This window comes from Pseudopipra pipra, chromosome 3 (assembly GCF_036250125.1).
Source record: "Pseudopipra pipra isolate bDixPip1 chromosome 3, bDixPip1.hap1, whole genome shotgun sequence".
NCBI classification, from domain to species: Eukaryota; Metazoa; Chordata; class Aves; order Passeriformes; family Pipridae; genus Pseudopipra; species Pseudopipra pipra.
In genome coordinates, this window is record NC_087551.1 from 20,342,389 (window position 1) to 20,368,738 (window position 26,350).

At 36.5% G+C, this 26,350-nt stretch overlaps 1 protein-coding gene across 3 annotated transcripts in view; it reads right to left on the minus strand.

Moving 5' to 3' along the window:
- Nucleotides 1-1,007: 1,007 nt before the first annotated feature.
- Nucleotides 1,008-26,350, minus strand: part of SPATA17 (spermatogenesis associated 17) — a 90,557-nt gene continuing 65,214 nt past the window's right edge. For 2 of the 3 annotated variants that reach the window (XM_064648182.1, XM_064648181.1), the window contains 2 exons: nt 22,763-22,904; nt 1,008-1,146 (listed from right to left, as the gene is read on the minus strand). In XM_064648182.1, the coding sequence (XP_064504252.1) occupies nt 1,066-1,146; nt 22,763-22,904 (223 nt within the window). In that variant the 3' untranslated portion in view covers nt 1,008-1,065. The remainder of the gene's footprint in view (nt 1,147-22,762; nt 22,905-26,350) is intronic. The other variant, XM_064648183.1, reaches the window with a different exon arrangement.

Here is a 26,350-nt window from a genome sequence, read left to right on the forward strand (position 1 = left end):
GTATTCACAAAAACAGACATCTCTTCAAGGTTTTCTGCACAGTTGTAGTGCACAGAAGAATCACATAACAAAATTCAGTAATAAAAAGCCTACCATGAACCACAGATAAACAGATATATTTGATTCAAATATAGTCAAATGATATGAAAAGCAAATAAGTTATCACAGAGAATTCAGCATAAAACTCCTGTAAAATTCACTCACATAATTTTAAGAATTAGCTTATGATTTGCTCTTTAGATATGCTGAGGTCTTCTCAGGATGTCGAATTCCTTGAGTCTTTTGAAGTGGATGGGCTCTGAGGATACTCACTATTTTGCAGGATTGCTTGCTAGTGAACAGAGCAAACTAGTATCAGTTTCGTGTCATCAAATGTGTTCTTCTTGCCAAGCATCACATGATTATGGCCTCACTGAACACAGGACTAGGAGTAAATACACAGGTAGTGATAAAGAAAATTAAGTGGATATAGAAAAACCGATCTAATAATAAGGCATAGATGTTGTCAGAACTTTGTTTTTTCAACACTAAAGTTCTACCACCCACAGAAGTGCTAAAAGGATTTAAAAGAGTATCTTCCATGTAAATGCCTATCCTGCACTTCTGAAGACACGAATCCGTAGCCAAAAAGGATGCCTAATAACACTGAAAATGATGAACAACAGCGATGAAGCAGATACATTTATAGTTGTGAGGAAAAAAACAGATGTAAATTTTAAACTTTCTTCTTTTTTTAAACTCATTTATAAATCTGTAACAAATAAATGTGATTCCAAGTATTTTACTTGATGACTCTGGTTTTCTATCCTAAATTATATATGTTAAATAAAATATAGCATTTTCAGAAATCATTTTCTTAAGCTAATTTTTTTTAAAAAAAACACACAAAAAAATTTTTTACGAATCCTGCTTAAAGATCAAGCAAAATCAATTAACGTTACTTCAGACATCGTATACATCACAGGAAGACTACTTTATGGGACATTCAGTCAACATGCTTCTGTGCATTTGCTGAAATACATTTATTGGTTGCTTTTCAGGTGCCTTGTGTAGTTTCCAGGACAACTACACTATTTGCCCAGCGCGGGAGTAAGTTTTTCCAAACTTTTCGAAGAGAAAAATAGATGGTACCACTGTTCGAAAGTCCTAAAGAAATAAGAGAGACAAAAAAATGTTAAGTTTGGCTTAAATGGATTTAGCTTTTTTTAAGGTATTTTAGAGTATATTGTCTTCTGGATACATTTCATTATATCAGTTGGAATTCACATTATGCAAAATAACAAATACAAAACAGATATTTTTTACATTATCACAGAATCAGAGAATATGCTGAGTTGGAAGGGACCCACAAGGATCATTGAGTACAACTCCTGGCCCTGCACAGGACCATCCCCAAGAAGCACACTAAGTGCATGAGAATATTGTCCAAATGCTTCTTGAACTCTCTCAGGCTTTGTGCTGGGACCACCTCCCTGGGGACCCTGTTCCAGCTCACAGCCACCCTCTGGGGGAACAATCATTTTCTAATATCCACCCTAAACCTCCCCTGACACAATGTCAGGCCATTCCCTTGGGTCCTGTCACTGGTCACCACAGAGAAGAGATTGGTGTCTGCCCCTCCTCTTCCCCTCATCAGGAAGTTGTAGATTGCAGTGAGGTCTTCCCTCAGTCTCCTCTTCTCCAGGCAGAACAGATCAAGTGACCTCAGATGCTCCTCACACATCTTTCCCTCAAGGCTCTTCACCATGTTCGTTGCCCTCCTTTGGACGCTCTCTAATAGCTTAATACCTTTCTTACATTGTGGTGCCCAATATTGCACACAGTATTCAAGGTGAGGCTGCCCCAGTGCAGAGCAGAGCGGGACAATCCCCTCCCTCGACCAGCTGGAGATGCTTTGCCTGATGTCCCCCCGGACAGGGTTGGCCCTCCTGGCTGTCAGGGCACTGCTGACTCAGATTCAACTTGCTGGCAACCAGGATCCCCAGGTCCCTTTCTGTTAACACTGCCTTCCAGCATCTCATTCCCCAGTCTGTCCATACATCTGGGGTTGCCCCACCCCAGGTGCAGAATCCGGCACTTTCCCGTGTTGAACCTCATATGGTTGGTGATTACCCAGTCCTCTCATTTGCCAAGGTCTCTCTGCAGGGCCTCCCTGCCTTCAAGGGAGTCAAGAGCAACTCTGAGATTTGCATCATCTGCAAACTTTCTTATTATCCCTTCCAGACCTGCATCCAAGTCATTTATGAAGATGTTGTATGAATATTACTTTGAAGAAGAGCACAAGAATTTATTTAATTGAAAGCAAATATGTATTTCAAACTCTCAGCAACTGTAAGTACTGCAAAAATTTCCTTCTCTAGAAATTAGATTTTATAGTCTTTTGCAAATTATGGTATTCAAAAGAGTTTTATCCTCCTTGGCAACCAGGTAGGTTAAAGACAGCAAGAAAATCATGCTATATTTTAACTTTTCTACCTTGGCTAACATTAAAATATGGATATTAAACCAGCTCCATATGAAATGGTAAAAAATAAATATATATAAAATATGTATTAGTGGAAACGAATTGATTAGGAGTCCTGGTAGAAAAAAATACAAGCAGGGTGACTCCTGAACACCTTTTTTTCTAGGCAAAGTTCATGGCTATTACATTCAATTTTTTAAAATGCAAATGCTTACAAATCTAAATTGAATAAGAGAAATGCAAGAGACCCTGTGCCTTAAGAGTACAATGTCAATTCAGAAAACAAACAAGAAAGTAAAATAAACTAAGTATTCTAACTGATTTTGATTTTGCTACTTACTAATAAATACCCATGGTAAATTATTAGCAAGTCCATGCCCATTTAAGATCAAGGTTTTAAAGCATTTTTAATAAAATTATTTTCTTGGACTGTGAAATAATGAGAATAATATAACAGTAGAAAATACTTGGTTTGCATTAAAATTGTTTTTCCTTTCAGAAAGTAACCTGCCACAGATGAACTCTCAGCTTTCCAAGATCTGATGATACATTTTTAAGAAGTTGGTCTGAGCACTTCCTACTGTTTTCTATTGTCAGCATAGTGCTCTGCAAAAGTGCATGGAACTGCACCTTCTTGATAATGTGTCTGAGGCCATGTGTGAATGAAAGCCAAAATTTTTACCTTTTCAATGCATTTCCCAACTTGAAAGGTTTAATTTTTTCTTAAAAAGAGAATGAAAACTCTTTTTTTTTTTTTTAATTACATGAAGCCAAATTATTATTCTCTGGATAATCTGGATTTAGCTACTTCACAGACCACTGTTCAGCTCCATCTCCATAAACAGAGCAATTCTGACTTCTGGTAAGCTTCATGTAAACACTGACAGGGCCCACTTGAGTTTCATCTGCATTGCATGTTGCCAAACTGTGATCATATAATTTCTTATATCTCATACTTAAATTTGTTTGGTATGATTCTCCCAAAATTCTGGTGCAGAAATCTAAAAATAGCAAAGTAGAGATATACATTCAAAATTAAATACTCCCTGTGTGGCGTGAAAGTGAGTACTGTCCCATTCTTAAATGATTCACAAGATTTACTTTTTAATGTTTCTCTATGTCTTGTACTGACTGACCAATTTCTTCCTCAACAGAAACAGTCTATTTGCACATTTTCATATTAAGCTTTAAGAATGGCACAGTATTTTATTTGTCAGTGTCTTTTTGGCATCACAAGCACCTTCTTACTGAAGGAAAAGCTGTTCACATAATTATTATAAAAAATATGATAGTATCTCCAACACAGCTGCAAATGGTTTTCTTCTAAAGTGAAGCTAGTTATATTTAATTCAGTAAATTAACCAGATTAATACTGTTCATGAAAATGGAAAACCAACAAACTATTTACTAGTTGCTGAGAAAGCAAGCAGATAATCCAGCAATAATTTAGGATTAAGCAGTAATTCAGAGCAGAATACATTATCCTCTATTTTTAAAATAGTAAGTATATTTTGAATTTACATGCCATACAGTTAGGTACAGTTCAAAAAATAGTGAACAGTTTGACAAGTGGTGAACTTGGGGTGAGACAGGAAAACCAGTAAAAAGTGTGCACCCCCCCATATCAGGATAAAATCAGGAATAGTAACCCTGAGCATTGAAGAAATCTTCATTTGGTGGAGCAGACGGCTTTTGCTATTAGGATGCCTGGCCAAACAAAAACAATTGGCTGCCAAAATTAGCTCCTTGGGACGATTTAGAAGCCTTTGAAGTGAATAGTGTTTTTGAGCTGGAACTAAGCCCAGGTCCAGCTTCAAACTCAAATCAAAATGACAAAGAGGAAATTTTCTGTGCCACACGCCCCCTCAGTGTAAGATTACTTTGGTTTGGCAGCTGTACTGTTTATCTTGTTATTTAAAACTATTTCACTAGATACTCACAACTGAGCTTTTAAACAACTGGCTCCTATTATGACGACAGCAGTTATGTTTGACCACATTTAGAAAATATTACAGAATCTGATGGATAAATAAAAGCATTGCTGGCTTTAGATTAATTAAAGAAGTTTAGAATATAAACTAGATAAGTGCTGCACAGTATGTATATAAAAAATAAATATCTTTTTAGGAAAATAACCTGATGTTTCTGTATTTGTAGATACAGATTTTAATCAGGTTTCAACAATGAGATAAAGTAAGGCCTGAAAATACCACCTGGCCTTGCAAGATCTACCTCACAGCATTGAAGAGAGCCTATGACACTGTTCCATAAAGGCAAAGGAATTGGAAGCCAGGTTCTCACGTCTACCTATTTTGATGGTGAAATGACAGTTCAAAATGTACAGTGAAGCACCACGACGCACTGCTCATTGATTCTGGCAGGCTGCCAGGATCATCTTGAATTTAATCTGGTTGCTACATAGCACAGAAGGTACGAAGTTATGTAGATAATCCTTTTGAAGAACAAAGGTTGTGAGTGGAGAAAAACAGGCTTCTTCAAAATTATTTTCACCATCAGTCCCACATTGTTGGTAGTTGAAACTAATAAGCTTACAAATATAAATTCACACATATTGATGAGACTGACCCCACTGGTTTTGCAGTCTCAGGATCACAGAAACATAGACCTGAGCTTTATGGAATTTTTCCACAATGCATTCTTAAACCATGCAACCTGTCACTAGTGGGGTTCTGTGGTGCTCCATCTTAGGCCCTGTGTTCTTCAACATCTTCATAAATGACTTGGATGCAGGTCTGGAAGGGATAATAAGCAAGTTTGCAGATGACACAAGACTCAGAGGAGCTCTTGACTCCCTTGAAGGCAGGCAGGCTCTGAAGAGAGACCTTGGCAAATGAGAGGACTGGGCAATCACCAACCACATGAGGTTCAACACGGGAAAGTGCCGGATTCTGCACCTGGGGTGGGGCAACCCCAGATGTACGGACAGACTGGGGAATGAGGTACTGGAAGGCAGTGCCATGGAAAGGGACCTGGGGGTCCTGGTTGCCAGCAAGTTGAATCTGAGTCAGCAGTGCCCTGACAGCCAGGAGAGCCAACCCTGTCCCGGGGGGCATCAGGCAAAACATTGCCCGGCGGTTGAGAGAGAGGATTGTCCCGCTCTGCTCTGCACTGGGGCAGCCTCACCTTGAATACTGTGTGCAATATTGGGCACCACAATGTAAGAAAGGTATTAAGCTATTACAGAGTGTCCAAAGGAGGGCAATGAAGATGGTGAAGGGCCTGGAGGGAAAGCCATATAGGGGGTGGCTGAGGTCACTTGATCTGTTCTGCCTGGAGAAGAGGAGACTGAGGGCAGACCTCACTGCGATCTACAACTTCCTGATGAGGGGAAGAGGAGGGGCAGACACCAATCTCTCTTCTCTGTGGTGACCAGTGACAGGACCTGGGGAAATGGCCTGACATTGTGTCAGGGGAGGTTTAGGGTGGATATTAGAAAATGATTGTTCCCCCAGAGGGTGGCTGTGAGCTGGAACAGGGTCCCCAGGGAGGTGGTCCCAGCACAAAGCCTGAGAGAGTTCAAGAAGCGTTTGGACAATATTCTCATGGACTTAGTGTGATTCTTGGGGATGGTCCTGTGCAGGGCCAAGAGTTGTACTCCATGATCCTTGTGGGTCCCTTCCAATTCGGCGTATTCTGTGATCATTCTCAGCATCAGAGACCCGTAGTTCTCAGGATCGAGACCTATTCTTAAATTCCCAAATTAATTTATTATAACACTTCCTTTTTAAACTTGTCAAGCTTTGACTCCTTTCACTCTAGTAAATTGTAAGTGACTCAAGTTCAACTGGCAGAGCTTAACAAGGCCTATGGACCCTTTTAATACATTTGACTACTTGACCGTCGTGTGCTTATCAGTTCAAAACAATGCAGGCAGAAAAGGTGGCATAAAGCCTTCAAAGATTTGTCTCAATCAGCACACTGTGATGTCATAGATTAGACTTGTCAAATGGTCACATAGTTTATCTTTGGAATGTTATTAAAGCAAATTCTAAAGACATTTTTCATCTGACTATGCAGACATACATAAATACAGACCACATACAAACACTGGCAAATGAACAAGACCTTGTAGACCTACGTATCAGCTTGAAAGCCTTTGAAAATGCCTTCCATGATATTCTAGAGATATATTTGCACTAACAGTGTTTCTTTCAGAACAACTTTGAGAGTACTGTGTAATATCCTGTAATATAAAAATGCAGTTTGGAACGAGATAGGAATTACAATTGAATATCTTCTTGGAAATTTAATGAAGTAGAAAGTCAGCTGCTTCAGACCAAAGCCAGAATAGACAAACAGCAGTAGCATATCTACTCACAGATTCCTGCGTACACACTTCAGGTAATTTTGTATAGCAAATCTCTCAAGTCCATAATAATTATGAAGCTGTTAAGCATGTGATAAACTTGGAACAATAAGCATACAATAAACTCATGATACCTGATTTACAGCATAGTACAGTCTTTCTCTGTAATGACAAAATTTGATTTGGCTGCATAAATAGCGATTTGGTTGCGTAAATGGAGATTAAAGTTGTATTAGGTTGTAAAAATGTAGATTTCCTTCATAGGCTAGGAGAAGTAACATGTTCAGAGGTTTCAAAGATAAATTGTATAATGAAAAGTATTCTCTGTAATGTAAAGTATTCCCTCTATACCAGAGATTCAGAGCATCGAGTCCTCTTCTGAGTCAATCTAAAAATACTAAAGACACCGTATAATTGCATTATGTCAACCATGGCATCATGTGCTATGTAAAAAGTAAACCATTCCATGAAAGGTTTGGATCTCAGAAAAACTCTTTTGTAGTGCTGGAATTATATCTGTTGCTCCTATAGAGACCTACAGGTCTCCTCTGTTCTTCTCTACAGAGAAAACCTACTCCTTAGGTAACTTCTTTTAAGAATCAGTGGCAGAAAGAATAACTGAAAAGTGAGCACAGCTGCTGGAATCATAATTCCATCTTCATGCTGCCGAATAGTAAAATCAGGAAACAAGTCCCTTTTCTTTACTTTGAAATCAATATACACAGGTAAACATCAAGACTTTAGAGCAGTGGAAAATTCTGCATAAACATCCATGCAGTAATTACGTTCTTAGTGCAGTGGTAAGGCCAGTGAGCAACCTTGCTTTCCCACAAAGAAGGGAGACACCTCATGTGCACAACTCATTTGAAAACTAAGCAGTACTGCCAAGTGTCACTGTCCACAACCCCATCTGTTTAACACTAAGTGGTCATATTTAAGTGTTCTCTATGATCCTAATGCTTGCAGTAGTAAAATAAGAGTTTTAAATTGAGCTGTCATAGTAAGCTTCCTGACCTACAAATAGCTACGGAGTTCTCTAACAATGAAGTAAACTAGAAGCAGCAAGCTGTTAGACAAGTAAAATGTTGATCCAGCTAACTTTTATTCTCAGCAAATTTATCAATACTGGTTAACAATACTTCCAACTAGTACAGGGCCTTCTGACATGACAAAATGAGTGTAACAACCCATTCTGTCAATACAACACAAATGTCATTTCAAGTGCTCAAAACCCACTAAGCTACCCTAAAAAAGATTGATTTATCTGCTCCAGTGTTTCTTTGGGGCAAACTTTTCTCACAACTGAAACCAATTAGTGGGCCTGGCACTTGTAGTGCAGAATGTAGGTCAGCATCAAGTAATAAAAAAGTATTGACTTTTCTCTGTCTGTAAGCAGCATGAAAGGGGTGCCATGGCCTTGTCGTATATGAAAAGAGCTCCATTAATTTCACTTATTTCAACCAGGGCTGTCAAATACTAATGCTTCTATTGCACTTTTCACACAAAGTACATTGACACCAATCCTGGCCTCAGTGTAACAAGTTTACAATATTTCAGTCAGTGAAAGGGGTACTATAATTTTTAATTCCCTGTTGTACATTTAGTCTCTTTAAAGCAGCACTGCTCATAAGACCTACTGAGAGATATGAGCTGGGACATTAATAATGGCTACACACTTCTTCCCATGGGCAACAGAATCTATTTCTTGGGCATAGCTTCAACAGCTAATTAGCCATAAAATTCAGGACATAGTTGTTTGGCATAATTCTGTTTTTGTGGCTGGTGGGCACAGACTGCAAATTTTACTTTCTGCCATGGAGAAATAGCCAAAACCTAGGAATAGGTCTTCCATGACTTAAGGCTATAAAATTGAAAAACTAATGTGTTAACCAATTGGGTCAACTAGCCCCTTCAAATAAGAGATAATAACAAAAGCCTGGATCGTGCCTTCGGGACTGGATCTCATTGTGTCAGAGCAGAGGTATTGACTTCCAGGGAAAAGTGTGCCTAATCAGAGTTCCCGGCACCACAGTGGACAAGTGACCACTGCTGTGATGAAGGGGGTAGAATTACACGTTTCCCTATTCAGCTTGCCAGCACGATGCAGAGGAAGAGAACAAGGAGCCATCATCTACCTCCTTCTTCAACTGTCTACTACCACCACCAATCCTAAAACCTCCAAATTTTGTTCTATTTGGTAAGTGTAATAAAGTTTTCATGGAAGCATAGGTTATTTTATGAGCTTCTCCATATTGTGGATAGACACAGCAGAGGTCAAACTGACCCAAAATGTTATGACCCTGTTGCCCTCCATTCTCTGCAATTTGCCTTTTAAACGGACTTTTTTTTTCCCAAGAAAACTTTATGGTTCTTATTGACAAGCTTGAGGGCTCTGAGTGTGATGTCTACTCATTCCCTAATTACCTCCTGCAAATGCAAACATCACTAACAACAATAAAACTCTTTGATTTAAAAAGACTGGGTGACTATGGTAGAAGGCAATTTTCTACTTGCTTTAATGACTTTGTAAGTCTTACCCTTTGAATCAACTTGCTATTAGATCTTAAAATAAAATGATATTGTATAGCCATCATGAAAGACAACTTTATAACCTTCTATGTTGCGCTTACATCAGGCAAGTTTTTTCTATTTGTTAGTTTTAGTCTTTTATTGACATTATGATAATGTGTTGTAAAAAAGAATCAGGGAATTATGTTCACAGTAGGAAATTTAACAACACTATTTTAATATCCTATCTTCCAAACAGAAACAGAAAGCATTAATTGCTACTTAATTTATGTAACAAACATTTCATTATTTTTTACACAATTTTTTATGGAGATTTATAACTATCACTGACTCTTACACGTTTCATCTTTTGCAATTAAAAATGAGAAAGCCAAACTCAAACAGTGCTTGCTAGAAATCATAAAATATTTCTAATTATGGTTCATGAGTTTGAAAAACCACTGACCTGATAATCATGCAGGTTTAGATTCTTTCTGCATGATGTGTCCAGTACAAGCAGAACAGCCCCATGTGCTCCCCTGTGGCAGCCTGACATGAAAATTATAACTCCATTCCTTCCTTTCTCTAATATTTGGAGAAGGAAGTTCTGCTACTCATCTGTGCTCGCTACAGTTTGCTTTCTTAGCTCAGCAGCTAAACTGTGCTAATTTGTGCTTTGGAGATAACTGGAGACAACTGGCTAACACAAGTCAAGCTCTAAAACTTCTTGTCCTCATCTGTGCAAGGTAGTAGAGGATGTGTTCTAATATTGAAAAGAACCTATCTTAGCTCCTAAGAAGCCCACCATACCCTTTCACAGCTGCACAAATTAAGCTGTGACATGACAGAAAATAATGATGCTCTTCAGAATGCAATAGTTTGAGCCATTGTACAAGGAAAGCACAACTATTCCTAAATGAGTAAGATATTCTGTGATAGCTGTGTTCATTAAGGAATACAAATGTGTCAGCCCTTGCTGTCCTTTCTCACAAGAGAAGGCAAATTATCTCTTGGCTTTGATGGAAGTTTTGTGTAAGGAAGGACAAAGGAATAAAGGGGAAGGATTTGGTCCAGTAAATTACTTTTTCCTGTAAGTATTGCCTCTGTAAAATTAACCTGGGATCTGGAACTAGGCTGTCCTTTTTGTCATGTGTAATATAACCAGCAATGAAGATTTGTGGCCCAAATTTGCATTTGTTACATTTACTTAGTACCCTGCAGTCACTGTTGTTGTCCAAGGGGGAGGAAGGCTGGAATTCCCAGATGTACCCTCTAAGTTTATTTATTCCATTTATTAATGATCTGCAAGTCAGGAACTGTTTGGTCCTTCCTCTCAAGCATGGACTAGCTTTGCAATACTTTATAAATACATTCACCCTTATAAATTACTGTTCATATAATTAATTTATGTGTATAAAGCTAATCTACTGAAGAAGAATAAGTCACCTTGATGAAGTCACTTTTCAGGTACTTTTAGACTTATTCAGAGACAGTGTCAATATTAAAAGTATAGTTTGCCACACAAAGTTACAGTGTGTGCTGTACCATACTTCAGGCAATGTTATGGAACAACATCACCCAAATTCTATTCTGAAGGTCTGTATTTGAATCAAAATTGCCAAAGATAATATTCTATTTTTTCAACTATGTAGCCTTTTTCTACAAGTAAATTAAATTAAGAAACCAATGTGAATTTCTCCACAAGCTATTTCATACTTGGATACCCTTGAACTTTACTGAATCTGGGCTAAAAAACAAATGTGCAGTTGAAATAGTTCAATAAGTATTCAGAATCCCAGGAGGTGTTTATTTGCTATTGTCATGCAAATGTCTACTTCTTGCAGTGTATTTTAACAAAATGTTTTTGAAGAGGGGGGTAGAAGTTCATCTTAATTTATTTAAGATGTATAAATAACGTTGTCAAGAATGAAAACACTCTGACGAGAAATATATAACCCTTTTGTGAAGTTATTAAATCTGAAGTGGAGGTATGCCTAACACTACATTCCCGTGTACAGAAAAATACAGTCTTAAAAAGCATCTAATGAAAATAGTAATGGACATATTTTTACCACTTTACCATTTACCATTTTTAAACCAACACACACTGGTAGTAACACGACTTGTATTAGAAAGTACTGCACTTAGGGATAAGCATCTTGACTTATGCCATTTATAAGCTGCTTCTTTCATTGTCTAATCTGTTCAACCACCACATTCTCTTTCCAGCTGAAAATAAGCCAGTGCCAAGTGCTGACTGCCAAGACAAACTCAGAACCACTTTTAACCTGCTAGACTAAAGACAGAAAATGTTTAACCTGCCAAGATCAAGTTGCAACTCTCTCTAACTTGCCAAAATCATGTCATCAAGAGTTAAGGAGGAAAACTTCTGAGTTGAAATATTCAACTGAAAATATTTTTTATCTTACCGGTTTCAGTTATGTCTTTTTAAAGGGAAAAAAAAAGTTGTAATCAATTAACAATTAACAAAATTAATTAACAAAAAAATAGGCACATTGATGCACTGTATTTGGCTTCTGATATGCAGCAAAAACAGCACTCCAGTTAGATTTCATCCGCTTTCACACTGTTCTGGATGACGTTTCCAAACCTGATTGCTTTCTGTGATGAAATGACCAGATATGCAGATAAAAGGAGAACAGTGGATGATACTGTCTGGCTGAGCTTTAGCATGGCTTTCAATCTCCCAGAGAATCCTTTTAACCAAGTTGGTAAATTATAGTCTAGATGTGCAGACTAATAGATGTAATAATTGTCTGTAGTATCAAGTTCAAAGGGTAGCAATGAACAGTTTGTACTCTTAACTGGAACCTGCGTACAGATGTATTTCCTCAGGTGCTGTCTTGGGACCTATCTTAATATCTTCATCAGTGACCTGGAGGCGGAGATGGAATGCACTCTCATCAAGTTCATGGATTACACCAAATAACGGGTACCATCAATACAGTTGAGGGCTATCATTCAGAGTGATGGAGACAGGCTAGAGGAACAGCCGGACAGAACCTTACAAAATACAGTATGGACAAATGCACCTGGCACAGACTAACCCCAGAAACAAAGCAGGCTGAAGGCTGACAGGCTGAGTTGCAGCTCTGCAAAAGAGGACCTGGTGGTCCTGATGGGTAACTGGCTAAACATGAGTTGGCAATGTGCCCTAGCACTGATGAAAGCTGAAGAGAAAAACAGCTTTCCTCTTTCAGAAATATAAGCTACCTTCAGAAGAGATTGAAATGATCAAACAGGAATATTTTATCATTTTGCAGGTAGCTTACTTGGCAGGTCAGCTAACACTAGAGAAACTACTCATCTCCTATCCAGTGTTTCCAAATGCTCTCATTAATCAATAAAACTGGAAAAAAAGCTTATAGGTTAATACTTTCTGTCTGTATTTATTCGTATGTGATAACATATCTTTGCTGTGTGACATGTTTTCAATGGCACTTTTTCTCCCATGTAAATCCACCAGTTCTTTGATACAGTTCAGGAATAGCACCAGCTACAGTGATTATTCACTCAGGTGCCACGGATTTGTTTTGGCATTGGCATGAAGCTATTTCTGACAAACTGCTGCTGATCAGAAGCTTTAGGAAGAGGAACAGTTTATATTTAAAGCCAAACATTATCTCAGATTCAACAGTGTCCAGAAAACTGAAATGGATTACAGGTATTAGCACAAATTTTAAAAATAGATTGTTGAACAATTCAAAAACTAAACCCATGCTGTATTGGTTCTGATATGAATACATGCTATGTATACTAACTGTAAGACCTTGTGCAAAGATATTCTACGCTAGTGCATAAGCAAAAGTTTATTTAATTTTTCAGCTGGATAACTTCCAAAGTAAATTCTACACTCCGTTGTCCATGTTGAGGAAAGAATTTAGCCTTAGACTTTAACATCTATGCCTTTAATATCTATACAGAACTTTCAATGTATAGCTGAATATGATTATATCTTATAAATGAAGAGGAACTGGGAATTTTTACAACGTTTTATATGCTAATTTATTCATTGACAGTGTAGTAGCAATATAAGTTATACTGTAAAGTTTCCCATACTTCTTTCAGGACTTCAGATTTGAACTGAAGTGTGGAAATTCTTTAAATAGCAAGACATTTTGGTCTTCCTTCTGCCAAAGGCTTGGGCATCTGCAAAAACTACAAATCATGCCAAACTCTTTGAGTGATATATGGAAGGCCACAATCCACTAGGAAATAAGCTAAGACGAAGTCATTCATTTCATTTAGGTCCTTCAGTGGGATTTGAACTATCCAGCCCACAAACCATGTCTCATGAGATTGCAGTGTACATCCAGCCCACAGTAATAATGATTCATATACATATATGTGTATATGCTTTATTGCTACCTTTAGCTGGATTAAAAGCAATATATCAAATTTTATATTTCTGCTTCTTTTATTAGCTTTCTAGCACTTGATCAGCTGATAGAGGCGATAATGAAATGTTTTTTTATAAACTGGAGTTTGTAAGTCCTGTCCTGAGAATGTAATATTTCAAAAAATAGCCTAAGCTTTGGGGAAAAAACCAATTACAGAAACAGCATTAAAAATGCCAAGCACTGGGCAGAAGCAATTCTGGATCAGTTTAAAAAAGTGATTGATGAAACTCTAATCTGAGCTGAAGGAACAGTTTCACGACAAGCTGTGACCATTCCACACACTTCATTAGCTGCCATAATTAGCCTGGTGTTTCAATTTGTTAGAACTGGTGGGGACAATTTTACTCAGAATGCAAACATCAAAAAACAGGGTGCCTCAGACTTCAGAAGAGGCTGATGAGAAGCTTTTCTAGTCTCTGTTAACTAAAAGATTAATTACAGCTGATGGGAGGCTGTACTCTGATTGTCACTCTGTCTATGTGCATTACTTTTAGCATTAGAAGAAAGACATGGTTGACACTACACTGCTCAATCAAGCAGCTTTGCATTAGTGTACAAAGTCTGTTAATATGCAATGTTTTTATTGTTTCTCTTTTTCTTTTTTTCCCCCTAAGTTTCAGGCTCTCATACCTAATAAGTTATATTTCAAAGGAGCAGAGTATTTGGTTGCTGATGATAAGCATATACCACTTATGCTGCCATTCCTTCATAGAACTACAGGTGAGAGATCCTAACATCTCACAGCTACTAGCTGGGAATATTATTAGCTCCTATTATCACAGTCAAAATATAAATTTCTACTCAAATAGTCTCATTATGAAAAACAAAACCATTACAGTTGTGAAACAGATACTGTGTGTATCACAGTGTTCATAACATATCCCCTCTACTTGAGGTGTGATTACTTCTATACATTAACTCAAAGCTCGTAAAATTATTATATGGAAGTGAAGTCTGAATTTGAAGTGCAAAGGTTATTTCTGAATAATTCCATAACTTTCATTCTAGAGCATTAACACATGGTAACACACCTACTCATAAAAAAACTCCTTTCAGTTTCCCTACATATATTATGCTGAGATCAGAAAAAACTGTAAGAGAAGAAATAATATAGTTTATCGTGATGGAACATCCTTTTAACCTGAGTTTGTAAAGGGCATGTTGAAAGCAGCTCTTCATTACATTAAATGAATAAACACGGAAGTGTATTCCAAAGTGAGTATCATACTACTATTTAAAATGGGGCAAACAAGTTCAGAGTTGATTCATAATACAAATTTTGAAGAAAGAACCAGTAGATACTTACGTCAAACCATTAACAACAAGAAGTCTGTACTATATACTGCGATGTCTCATTCACTCCAACATGAGTGCACAAAGCTTTTACTGTGATTTTTTCCTATTCAAGGAATGTAGATTACTCTAAAATCCATTTTTCTGCACTGAAGTCCTACTGCTCTGAGAATAATCTACATTTACTCTCTGGAGAGATCATCAAAACAAAAAAAAACTTACATCCTTTCTTTCAGCTTGGGCACATACCTGGTATAATCTCTTAGAATTCATCCAGTACAACTATAGATATTAATAGCAGTTGAATTATACATCATAATTAGTCAGTGTAACAAAATCTGTAATTCACACATCATTTCAAGATGCAACAGTCTGTAGATCTAAGTGTATCTGTTGCAAAAAAGCCATCAGAATATTTGTCTCTGATCTTAGACTTCAATATTGTAAACTCAACAGCAATGTGCATCTAAAGATGAGGTTAAAAAAGTCTATTTTTCTGTGAAAATAGGTAACACTATTTTTCCCAGAACATTCTTTCTAAATAGCATGTATTTACATATCGATTATATTCATTACAAGGCAGATCCTTACCTGATGCAAATTAGCCTAGCTCCATGGATATATCTCAATTATGCTAAGAGCTGAGGATCAGCACTCATACCTGCAGTTTTCAACAGTTGTATGGACCATGTAATTCTTAGAGGATTGTGAAAAGCTTTCCGTTACTTTAATTTTAACTCTATTTAACAAACACAAACAAGGTCTTGGTGAGTATTATCAAATAATAAGTAGCCTGTTTTTGCAGATAAGTTTCATAAAGAATTTTAAGTGACTTCAAAACATAGCCTTTTTAATTCAATATTGTGGCAAATTGAATTGAGTTGAAATACATTATGTTTGACATACATATAAAAAAATCTACTCAATTCCAAGAATACCGAACAGCCTATCCAAAACTGACATGAAAAGGCAAGGCCAAGCATTTCCCATTTTAGTGTGAGGATTCTGAATTCCAACAAATCATACCCAAATAGTCAAAAGCTAAACACAATATAAACAATTCGGTGTAACTTCAATCTTTCCTGTTTAGATTAACTCATTTTTTTTTCCATAAAAGCTCTGCCACAAGTTACTGTAATGTACTCTAAGCAAGTACTGAAGGAATTGGTCAAGATACTCTATTTCTAAAGTGTTTCTGATTAAATAAGAAGATTTAAAATGTTTAAGTAATATGTACAATGGGAATTATTTAGAAAGCTTAAACATACATACATCTCCCTAAAAGAAATATTGCTTAAAGTTAACTCTTACTAAAAAATCAAGATTTTCTTTTACACCACTAACATACAAGCTACATTATTAAATGAGTAGGCGAAGCAAGACATTTATCATCCAACAGACAAATGACACCGGATTGCTAGTTAGACAGTATAATAAGTACCATCTAATTTTCTCTTACGAATCAATTTATTCTTCAAAGCCTTGGATCATCATCAAGGGACTGCATTTTCCCGCTGAGAAATTACAGAACTGAAAATCAGGTTTTATAAAATATTCAACTAGTTGCCGACAAACCCTTACAAATAACCACTAGAATGGATTTGATTAGATGAGTGGTGACAGTATCTCTTCTTATGCAAATAACTGAATGGTTTGACTCTTCTCAGTCATTACTTTGTAGCATTCCTTCAAAATCAGACCCTGTAACTCCTCAGTAACCTCCACGAGAAAGTGATTTCAGCCTTCCAGTAATCCACAGATTCTTTTTTGCATTTAGTTAAACATTAGCCAAGGATACATTTTGCATGTTTTAATTTCCTCCACAGCATTAACCATCTTTCTACAAATAAGAAAATAATTTGAAAGCTTGCTGATAGTTAATAATCATTAATAATCATATATCAAGCATAGCATTTTTTAAAGGCAACCGAACAGCGTTGACTTTAAGGATTTTCTCAAAGGAAGCAATCTACACCTTTCCAGTGGGAGCACTGAAAGTGATCATCATAACAAAGTGTATTTCTGTAAATATGACACAGTCATAAGGTATCTGGAAAGATCATTATGTCAACTGTCAAAAGTTGAAATTGTCATTTGCTTTCCCGGAAGACTGAATGGGTGAATCTTATAATAGATATTTCATTCTAGTCCTATGAATGAGAGGTAATATCTGGTGTTCCCACTGTTGGACATGACATACTCCTGCCTTTTGTAATACCTTTCCTTCTCAAAAGTACATTCTGACTCTTGCAAAAAAAAAAAAAATCAGAAGTAGTAGTTTCAAAAGTGACTTTAAGATGTTACCCAGTTTCAAACCCCAGTTTTGTTACCATCTGCTTATTAAGCTGGACTGTGATATTAAACTGGGCAACACTGCTCTTTTTTTGTACTACCTACCCTGGTAGCCAAACACCTGAGCTCCAAGGAGCTCCCAGCTCTGGAGTAATGCTGCTGTGGGAATCATCCTATATGGACGCAGGGAATTATTCAAGTTGATTTTCACATGAAAATGCGTCAGTGTTATGGCTCACGATGGTTGTTCTGAGAGCAGAAAATATATGCTACAGGGTACAATAGACAGAATTTTCATGAATAGTATAGGATGCATTGTTGTAGGACCAGATCTTTGGATTTAAATTATTTGGTTTGATGCAGGACTCAGGATAGGAAGAAAAGTGACAGAGAGAAGCCTCTTCTGGGAAACAGATAGTTGATAACTCAAACTAAGGGTCCATTTGGAGCATCTGAGTAGATACATCAAGTCATGCCAGCAGTAATAACCATACAGGAGCCATGTCATTGGCCAGGGATTGCTGGAGTGCAACACACTTGGCAACAATCCTTATTATCCGTGACATGGCTCATGAGGAAACCGGTACTGTAACAAGCAAACTCGTACAGCTCATCTAATAATTCCCTTCTGGCTGCCACATTATGTAAGCTCTGCATTGCCTAGGAAAACACATTGAGGTTGGATTGGGGAACTAAGTCTCTGATATTCACAATACGTGCTAGCTCTTCTATTGTACGTCAGTAACTTAGTTCTGTCACAAAGGATATTAGTAAATATGGCCTTTAAAGTTTTAAAAGGTAATAAAGCTGATAGTACAGATGCACATTCATTAGCCAATATCACACTGTCTTAGAAAATGTTCTTGGATAATCTTTTTTTTGTAATTAAAATGAAAACAAGCACAGTCTGAGCAAGAAAGAATTTAAAACTTCACACATACATTATTTTTATTCTCAAGTCCAGTCACTGGAGGGTTAGAAAAAACTGAGTTGCAGCGAAATTTAAATAAATTTCAATACAGTCAGGGATGGAAAAGCATGAATAGTGTATCAAAAATTCCCTCGCACAATGACATCATCCACTAGACACATGACTGTTATATGTTGTGGTCCTAAAGGAGATTAAACTAATTTTCAAACAGAAAGAATCACTTTCCCCCTCTACAAGGATTTTTTTCTATCATCTGTTTTCTCTGTTATCCCAGACTGAAAATCTGTCAGTTCTTGGACAAAGAGCCAAATTTACACCTAGTGTAAACCAATGAAACTCTATACTTTTCATTATACTTATGTTGTAATATTCTTTATATAAACTCTGGCTTAAAATACACTTGTGTTTATCTGTTATATATGTCATGGTTTAATTAAATACTTCTGCAACTTCATGTAATCGCAGTTGAAGGTAATCACTGTTCAACAAAATTGACTGAAGCTCTTGATTGCACCTTTATCTACACTGGCTGAATTTGAGCCTGTAATTCTCTGCCTCTGGTGACAAAGATGGAAGCGATATAATTTATATATGGAACAACTATTGCCTGCTCTACACAGTGCAGTGTGAAAATGCCAGTACTGTGGACCACAGCCCTATTTCGACTGCTCCACCAAAAGTAGAATTGTGCTGGTGGTGAATTACAAGGGCTATTTTTCCTAACCTAGGCAAGACCATGACAATCAGAAATATTGAAGTTGATATTTGATTAACACTGGCAGTACTCTGTAAGTGATTTCCACTCAACGATGTCTAATTATTTAACTATTTCCTGTTATTAATGGAATGAAACAATTCAAAACAAACAGCCAGGAGGCTGTTTTGCAGGAAGCTTGTAAACATCAATTCATACATGTAGAAATCTTAAAATTTTATCAAGTTGGCCTGTTGAATTTGAAAGGCATATTTTATCCCAATCAATGCATAAAGGTAAAATTATCCATAACTAAGGCATGTTTCTCTGCTGTACAGTTCAGCTGTAATGATCCCCACACACTGCACTTGCACATCAATTATGATAATCATAATCACGGTCGTTAAGCTGAATGTTCATTATTATCAGGATGCTGGTGACAGCAGATTCAATCATCGGGTGCAGTGGGCAGGCAGTCACAGTCCCACCCAAGTTTCTGCAGACAGCGTTGTGCCACATTAAATCTATGATGTGTTCCACATCCCACTCCATTCCAAGAGCTGTAGACGGTAAAGGTCAACTTTATGTTCTGTGCAATATGCTTAGGTTCTCTAAATTAATTCTTTGCAGTCCTGGGTATTTTTATGCTTTGTAGATAATAAAATCCTGTTTAGGGCCAAAATGCCTGTGCAAATAATGAAACAGTGATTCAGTTGTACTGTAATTCACCTATAATAAGGCATCAGAGGGAAGAATCTATCAGAATGGAACACCTTAAAATATCACTTCCTGAACTTTATAAATAAGAAAACATTAAATGCTGTCATTAAAGTCAGTTTTCTAAAATGCATATGCAAACTAATTCCAATACTGATTAAAGACTGTAAGCTACCATTTCTGCTTCAGTAAATATGAACATATGTGAGTGTTTTGACAACCGAAAGATTATAGTTACTGTATTTCAATCCTTGACTGCCCAGCTACATTGGAACCTATCATTGTAGTTTAAATTCATAATGATTGGTAAATTTTTTATATTGAAACATCTCACATAAATTCTATCAAAGGCATTTCCATGTATTTAGATATGCAATGTAAAACCTAAAATATGCAAGCAATTTTATTTTTTACAGTGATTTACTGAGTAAACTAACTAGATTCAGTTTCATTAGAGGTATTTCCATTTCTTTTTTATTTATAATGAAGAATTAGAATAGAACAGTTTTCCCCTTAACTCAAACTTCTTTGAAATGTAAACAGAATGAGATAAAAATTTTCAGATTATAACTAGATGAAAAAAAGAACTATTAACTTTTCTTCACATAGATATGGTAATTATTATGTTTAGAGAAAGTCTATGCTAATACCCTTTCATTTTCCAGAGGAAATATAACAAGGCAATATTTTTCATTGTTGTTCATTTTGCTTCTAAAGTAATTATATAATTTACATACTAATCTTTTTGTGACTTGAATTAAAATGCATACTCAAACACATGAAAACCTCAGGAAAACACAGCTAGGATGTGCTCATGAACACACACAGGGCCGTTTTATATGTAAAAAGCCACCTAATATCAGCTAACATCAAATAATACCTCAGCAGCTCAGAGGGGTCACTGATCCACTACCACTGAACTGACTCTTTGGAAGAACTTAACAGCAATAATAAGGGAACCTGGTCTAGCACAAGACTGTCAGAAGCTGAATAGATCATGGCAGGGTTATCAGCTACACAGGCTGTAACAGAAATTGCATCCACAAAATATCACCTCATGGGAAACTCAAAGGAGGGTTCCATTCAGCAAATGGAACTCTCCTTTGTGTTAAGCAAAGTGTTAAGCAAAAATCTGCTTTTTTCTAATATTTTGTTACATGCCCTTTAGCCTTGTGATTCATTAGAACAGGATACTTTTGTTCATACCACTGATATATTCAAAGTTTTCATATAGTTTAGAAATAAAAAAGCAACAGAGTTCTATCAAATTTAATAGTTATGAAAGTATGACCTCACACCTGCCTATAGGTCTTTTTCCATTAAATTGCAGTGAGGAGGTGGAATTTTTGGTTTTCTTTTTGGTTTTTTCCCTGATAATAATGACCCATTAAAGCAGCAGGTAGGTCATAAATAGCTCTTTTCTCCTCTTATCTCTCTGTTTGGGTAAGCGGCTCCTAATGGAAGCTTCATATTGATTTAGAATTGGGGTTGGAAGGCTGTATGTCATGTTGGGTTAATGTATACAGCTATTCACCTCCAGAGATTTAGGTTGATATCTATCCAAGATCACAAGTAAAGTGAGTCTAGTTCTTTCAGTGAAACCCATAATTTATATATGTGTCACATGATACACAGTATAAATATCTTTACTTTCTTTTATATCATCATCTGAGCCTGATCAGGAACTGCTAAGGACTAGAAAAGGAAGTCTTTACAGGACAAGATTAGTACCAGCAATAAGACATTTATATATCACACTTATGCTGTAGGACTTCAGCCAGTCATATCTTCCACTCATTGCTTTCGAAAGACAAATTCAGATCTTTTGTTTGAACATTGACCTCTATGTGCAATGAGGTATAATTAATGCATGTTAAAATACCAAAATTTTACTCTAAGCTCATTTTTAAAGCTTCAAATTTAGAGAAATAATTCTTTATAAAAAATATTCCTTCTGAAAATAAGATTCCTTGGAATTTGCTGGGGCTAAGCTACTTCCAAGGAAATACATAATCATACCTTACAAAATCCCAGAATTGTAGACATTGGAAGAGACCTCTTGAGATCATCCTCCTACAGCCCCCCTAGTGAGCTAAAGCAGGTTGCCTAGGACTGTGGATATGTCCAAGAATAGAGATTCTTCAACTTCTTTGGGCAAACTGTGCCAGTGCTCTGTCATGCCCACAGAAAAATAAAAAAAAAAAATTAAGAACTGTTTTCTTGTGTTCAGCTGGAATTTCATATACATCATTTCTGTCCATTGCCTCTTGTCCTGTCACTAGACACTACTTAGTCTGAAAGAAGCTGGGCTCCCTCTTCTTCTTTCCCTCCTATCAGATGTTTATACATTTTAATAAGATCTCCTCCGAGCCTTCTCTTTCCAGACTGAAGAGTTCCAGCTGTCTCAGTCTCTCCTCCTACAAAAGATGCTGCAGTCCCCTTAACTATCTTGGCAGAGAGTGCAGCACCAAGCCACAAAGTCCATTATCTTTCTTGTACTTGGAAATTTTAATGTGATCATGATACCTAATGCAAATAAGCACAATGCAAAACACTACACAAAGTCACGTTGGAACATGTTCTGAGAAAAATTACCTCTTGCAGCACTACAAAACCAGAAATATATGAGATGCTCCTGACAAAGCAAGCAACTTAATGAGATGATCTTAAGAGAAAAACAGCTATTCACTAGTTTCAAGATTTTTTTCAAAGAATGTAAGCAGTAAAATACTTTGTTGTTTTAGTCCGGTTTTTCCATCATTTCCTGAAGCTTTATCTTGATGTCCAACAGTAAATATACAATCTCTCTTAAATCATAAAAGGCAATACAAATAGAACAAAACTTAGTGAAACGTACATAACTAAAGCTGTACTTAATCAGGCACTTAAATCCTGATCTTGTAGGTAGAACAGGTGTTAAAGATCCTCAAACTGAACTTACCAGAGAGTCAAGGAAATCTGACATCTCATCACATCAGCTCTATGTGATTTTATAACATGCTAGAAAGAATCCCATTGGATTCTGTGATCTCTGGATCAGACTCAAATTCACCTAGTTCTAATAAAATAGCCATCTAAAAAAGTAAATAATTCTTTGATTTTTGCAGTGACTTACCTTGTCTGCTATCCACTTATCAGGATATACTTCTCTGAAATGTTTGGTTCCATAAGCTTCTCGGACATATTTGCCTGACTTACAAAGTGATGGCTCATACTTCTCATTCTCATTTTTATGATATGAAGAAAATGGCAGGAATCTGAAATTCAAGAATATTTTAAAAATCAGTTATGCTCTTCTCTAGATGCCACAGGATGGATGTAAATAATGGATAACAACGCTGCAAGAGGTGACGTGCAGACACGTTCCTGCTATTTTTCACTACCTTCTTAATGTTTCCCCTTGGTATTGTGAGAGGATTACTGCAATTTCTCCTGTGGTTTCTTTCAAGTTCAATTTGGAGCAAAGAGATATAGAGTTTCAACAGGATAAAATGATGACTTTCTGTACAAAGATCTAACTTGGTTCACTTGCGTTACTAGATTATTACTTAGTCTGTATCTGCACTAGCAATTGGTGTGATGTGAGGAACGATCAGGGTTCAGTCTGCTGGGATCTGCATCTTGATCCCTCAAACCTTAGCAGGCAGTGCAGCCTGGGCCAGCTGTCAGTGGCAAGCACTCACCACGCACAAGGATGGATATCACTTTTGGAGAATTTTGCATCCACAAGTCATGTAGGCTCCCAACACACAACCTTAACCTGATCATTCCCTCAGGACATAAATATTTCAACCATGCCAGCAGTATAAGCATAAACCAAGGCAGACTTGCACCATAAAGAATCCTCCCTGTACCTTAAACCAGGTATGCATCTTTTGACATCTGTTAACCAAAGATAAATAAACCATATTTACCAAAATCTAGCAATTCTGAATTAGAATTTAAAATTTAGCAGAATTCTCTCATTTAGCAGAACAGAAACTTTCACATTGTCTGTCAGATATTGGCAGACCACCAAGCCAAGAATTCTCAAATTGTGTACTTTACTCTTAAATTATAATTATGTCATAATCAGCAGTCGTTCAGAGCTGAGTTCTTTTGTCTTTGGTCATACTGATGATGGACTCCCTGCTTATACGGTACCAGTGAACAGTGAAGCTCCAGCTACCTGCTGGAAGAGGTTTTCAGATGGATGTCCCTAAGTGTCATGGACAACTACAAGTTTTCTGGGTAGGTTCCAGAGCAAACTGCATGAAGGAAAGTGAAAAATGTCTTATATATAAAGTATCTCCAAGATCTGCAAGACACCCTCCAAAGATGTCTTAGTTTTAGATGTTTTAGTTTGCAAGAGAGTCACAAGAGTGAAAAAGTAAATTTTACTATAAAGTAAAATTGTGAATTGAGTTTATAATTGCTGGTGTTCTGAAAAAACAACATGCATTTTTTATTCTAGAAGTGCAGGAAAAAATATTATATAGTGAAATTGGAAATATATGCTTCAGAAGTTTAAAATACCACTTTAACTGCCATGACAACAGGTGTAGTTTTTCAGCTGAAAGTTTCCCCAGCCAAAAGTTTTTCAGAATCCCTATAAGAGTTAGGGAGTCAACCAAGTTCTTGATAAAAATGTGGATTAAAATAACTTTGTCTCTCAGCTGATAGAGATTCAGAAAATTATTTATTGTGACTAATTGATTCATCACCAACTGTTATAGAGTGTTTTCCTAAATTACATTTCTTTCTTTGCAGTTCATAAAAAGAAACTATTTAGAATTTTATCAGCTGTATCAATTTATTCTATCAAGTGCCACAAACAAATATCATGTAAAGTTAGTGAAAGGAAACCACTGAGTTAGCAGACTTTTAAATAATACAAAGCTACAGTAGCATGTGTATACCCATGGGAAATGACACCCTCACATAAGACAGATTACGGTACTTGTAATGCTAATTTGCACATGGGATGGACATCACACACACACAAAAATTAATGTGGCCCCAGTGTCCCAGAGAATACATTGAAGGTGCTGTGAGCCGGCTGCTCCACTTGCAGTTTTTATCACTTCTGAATTGCATTTTAATAGTACATTTTTCTTTTGTTCAGACATGAAAGAAAATTGGCTTTCTCAGGGGATTGGATAGCTGAGAAGACAAGGCTTGCAGTTTAGGGATTTGCCCATATATGCATAGAATTTAGTTGAGCCATAGCATTCATAATTTAATATGAAAACCATGTCTGTAAAATTTACACACAAAATGGTAAAAAAAATTTGAGGAAAGTAGAAGTAAATTATTATAGTTTTCCCTATAAAATTTTCTACATAGAGGTTTTGATTTTACTGTGGATCAGTTAATCTTTGTCTTTTTGGCAAACAAATACTCAAAGTAATGTATGTTCTACTATGATTCTGAACAAAAAAATACACAAATTTTAACACTTTGATACACAAGTAACAGTATGTTCTACATTCACTTTAGCACAAAAGCACTCTTCTGCATTCTGCTGCATATCTCCTCTAAGATCATTAACTGAAATATGTGCCACACAGCCTGGAATGTATGCCTGTGGCTGAGTAAAAAAAAAAAATTAAAGGAATGAAAGGAAGAACATTGAACAATAAAAAATATTAAAATTTAAATAAAAAAATAAAAATATAATAGGGTGTAATGGTATCAAGCAGAAGCTTTTTCTTCTGTTTATAATTCTGCTGTCAGTCAGGTGGGAAGATCCTTATAGCAATAATGCTCTAACTACAAGAAAGGATCATATGCTTGTAAAGTCAATGTCTGTTTAAAGTAATTGAGACTTTTCATTACTCTATGTGAACAATTAATTAAAAAAATTTAAACAATTTTTCGTGTTAAGCAGGGTAACCAAATTAATGGGAGTCATACAAAAGTCATTATACCCCCACAACCAATAATAATAGTAAAAAGTAATAGCACTGCAAAACATTTCAATAATGGTATTATGTTCTCTAGCTCTGTGTATAAACCTGACACAGCTTTTCCCAAAATTAATGAGAGTATGTGGTCTGATTGTGACAGAAGAGAGTGATGGAAGGAGAAGAAAATTAAATCCAGACAATGTTATGATATCATTATCAACTGCACAAGTTTAGATTTCAATAGTTTCCTACAAAAGGTTCACTCACTATTCCTTCATTTGGGTTTCAGCTTTTCCTTGTGATTTAGGTGAAAATTCAGAAATTCTTACAGATTTTCATTACACATGACAGAGACAGAAGTAGCAGGATCAAAGAAGAATTAAATACCACACAGATATTTTATCATGCCATAAAACATAGCCAGTATAAGCTGAGCCCTCCCAAAAGTTGATGATTCAGTGGGAGGTGAACTTTCCCTGGAGAAATAAATTTAAAAATTAAAAATTATTTTATTTTTAAATACCGCAACAGCCTGAATGAGATATGTGCCAAAGAATACATTCAAAACAGAGGGAAAGAGTTGGAACCAAAAATGAGGAACTATCTCAGGTTCTACAAATTGCAGTATTACACATTCACAACCTGAGGGAGGAGGACCAGGACCAAGGCTGGCAGTGTCACTGGTAATGAAGGCCAGCTGCACTGTTGCCAGGACCACACTATATTGAACCTAATTAGCGTAAAAAGATCTAGAAGCCCTCACTTAGTAGCCAATAGAGGACCTGACAGCTGCTAGTGGTGTGTATTTAGATTCC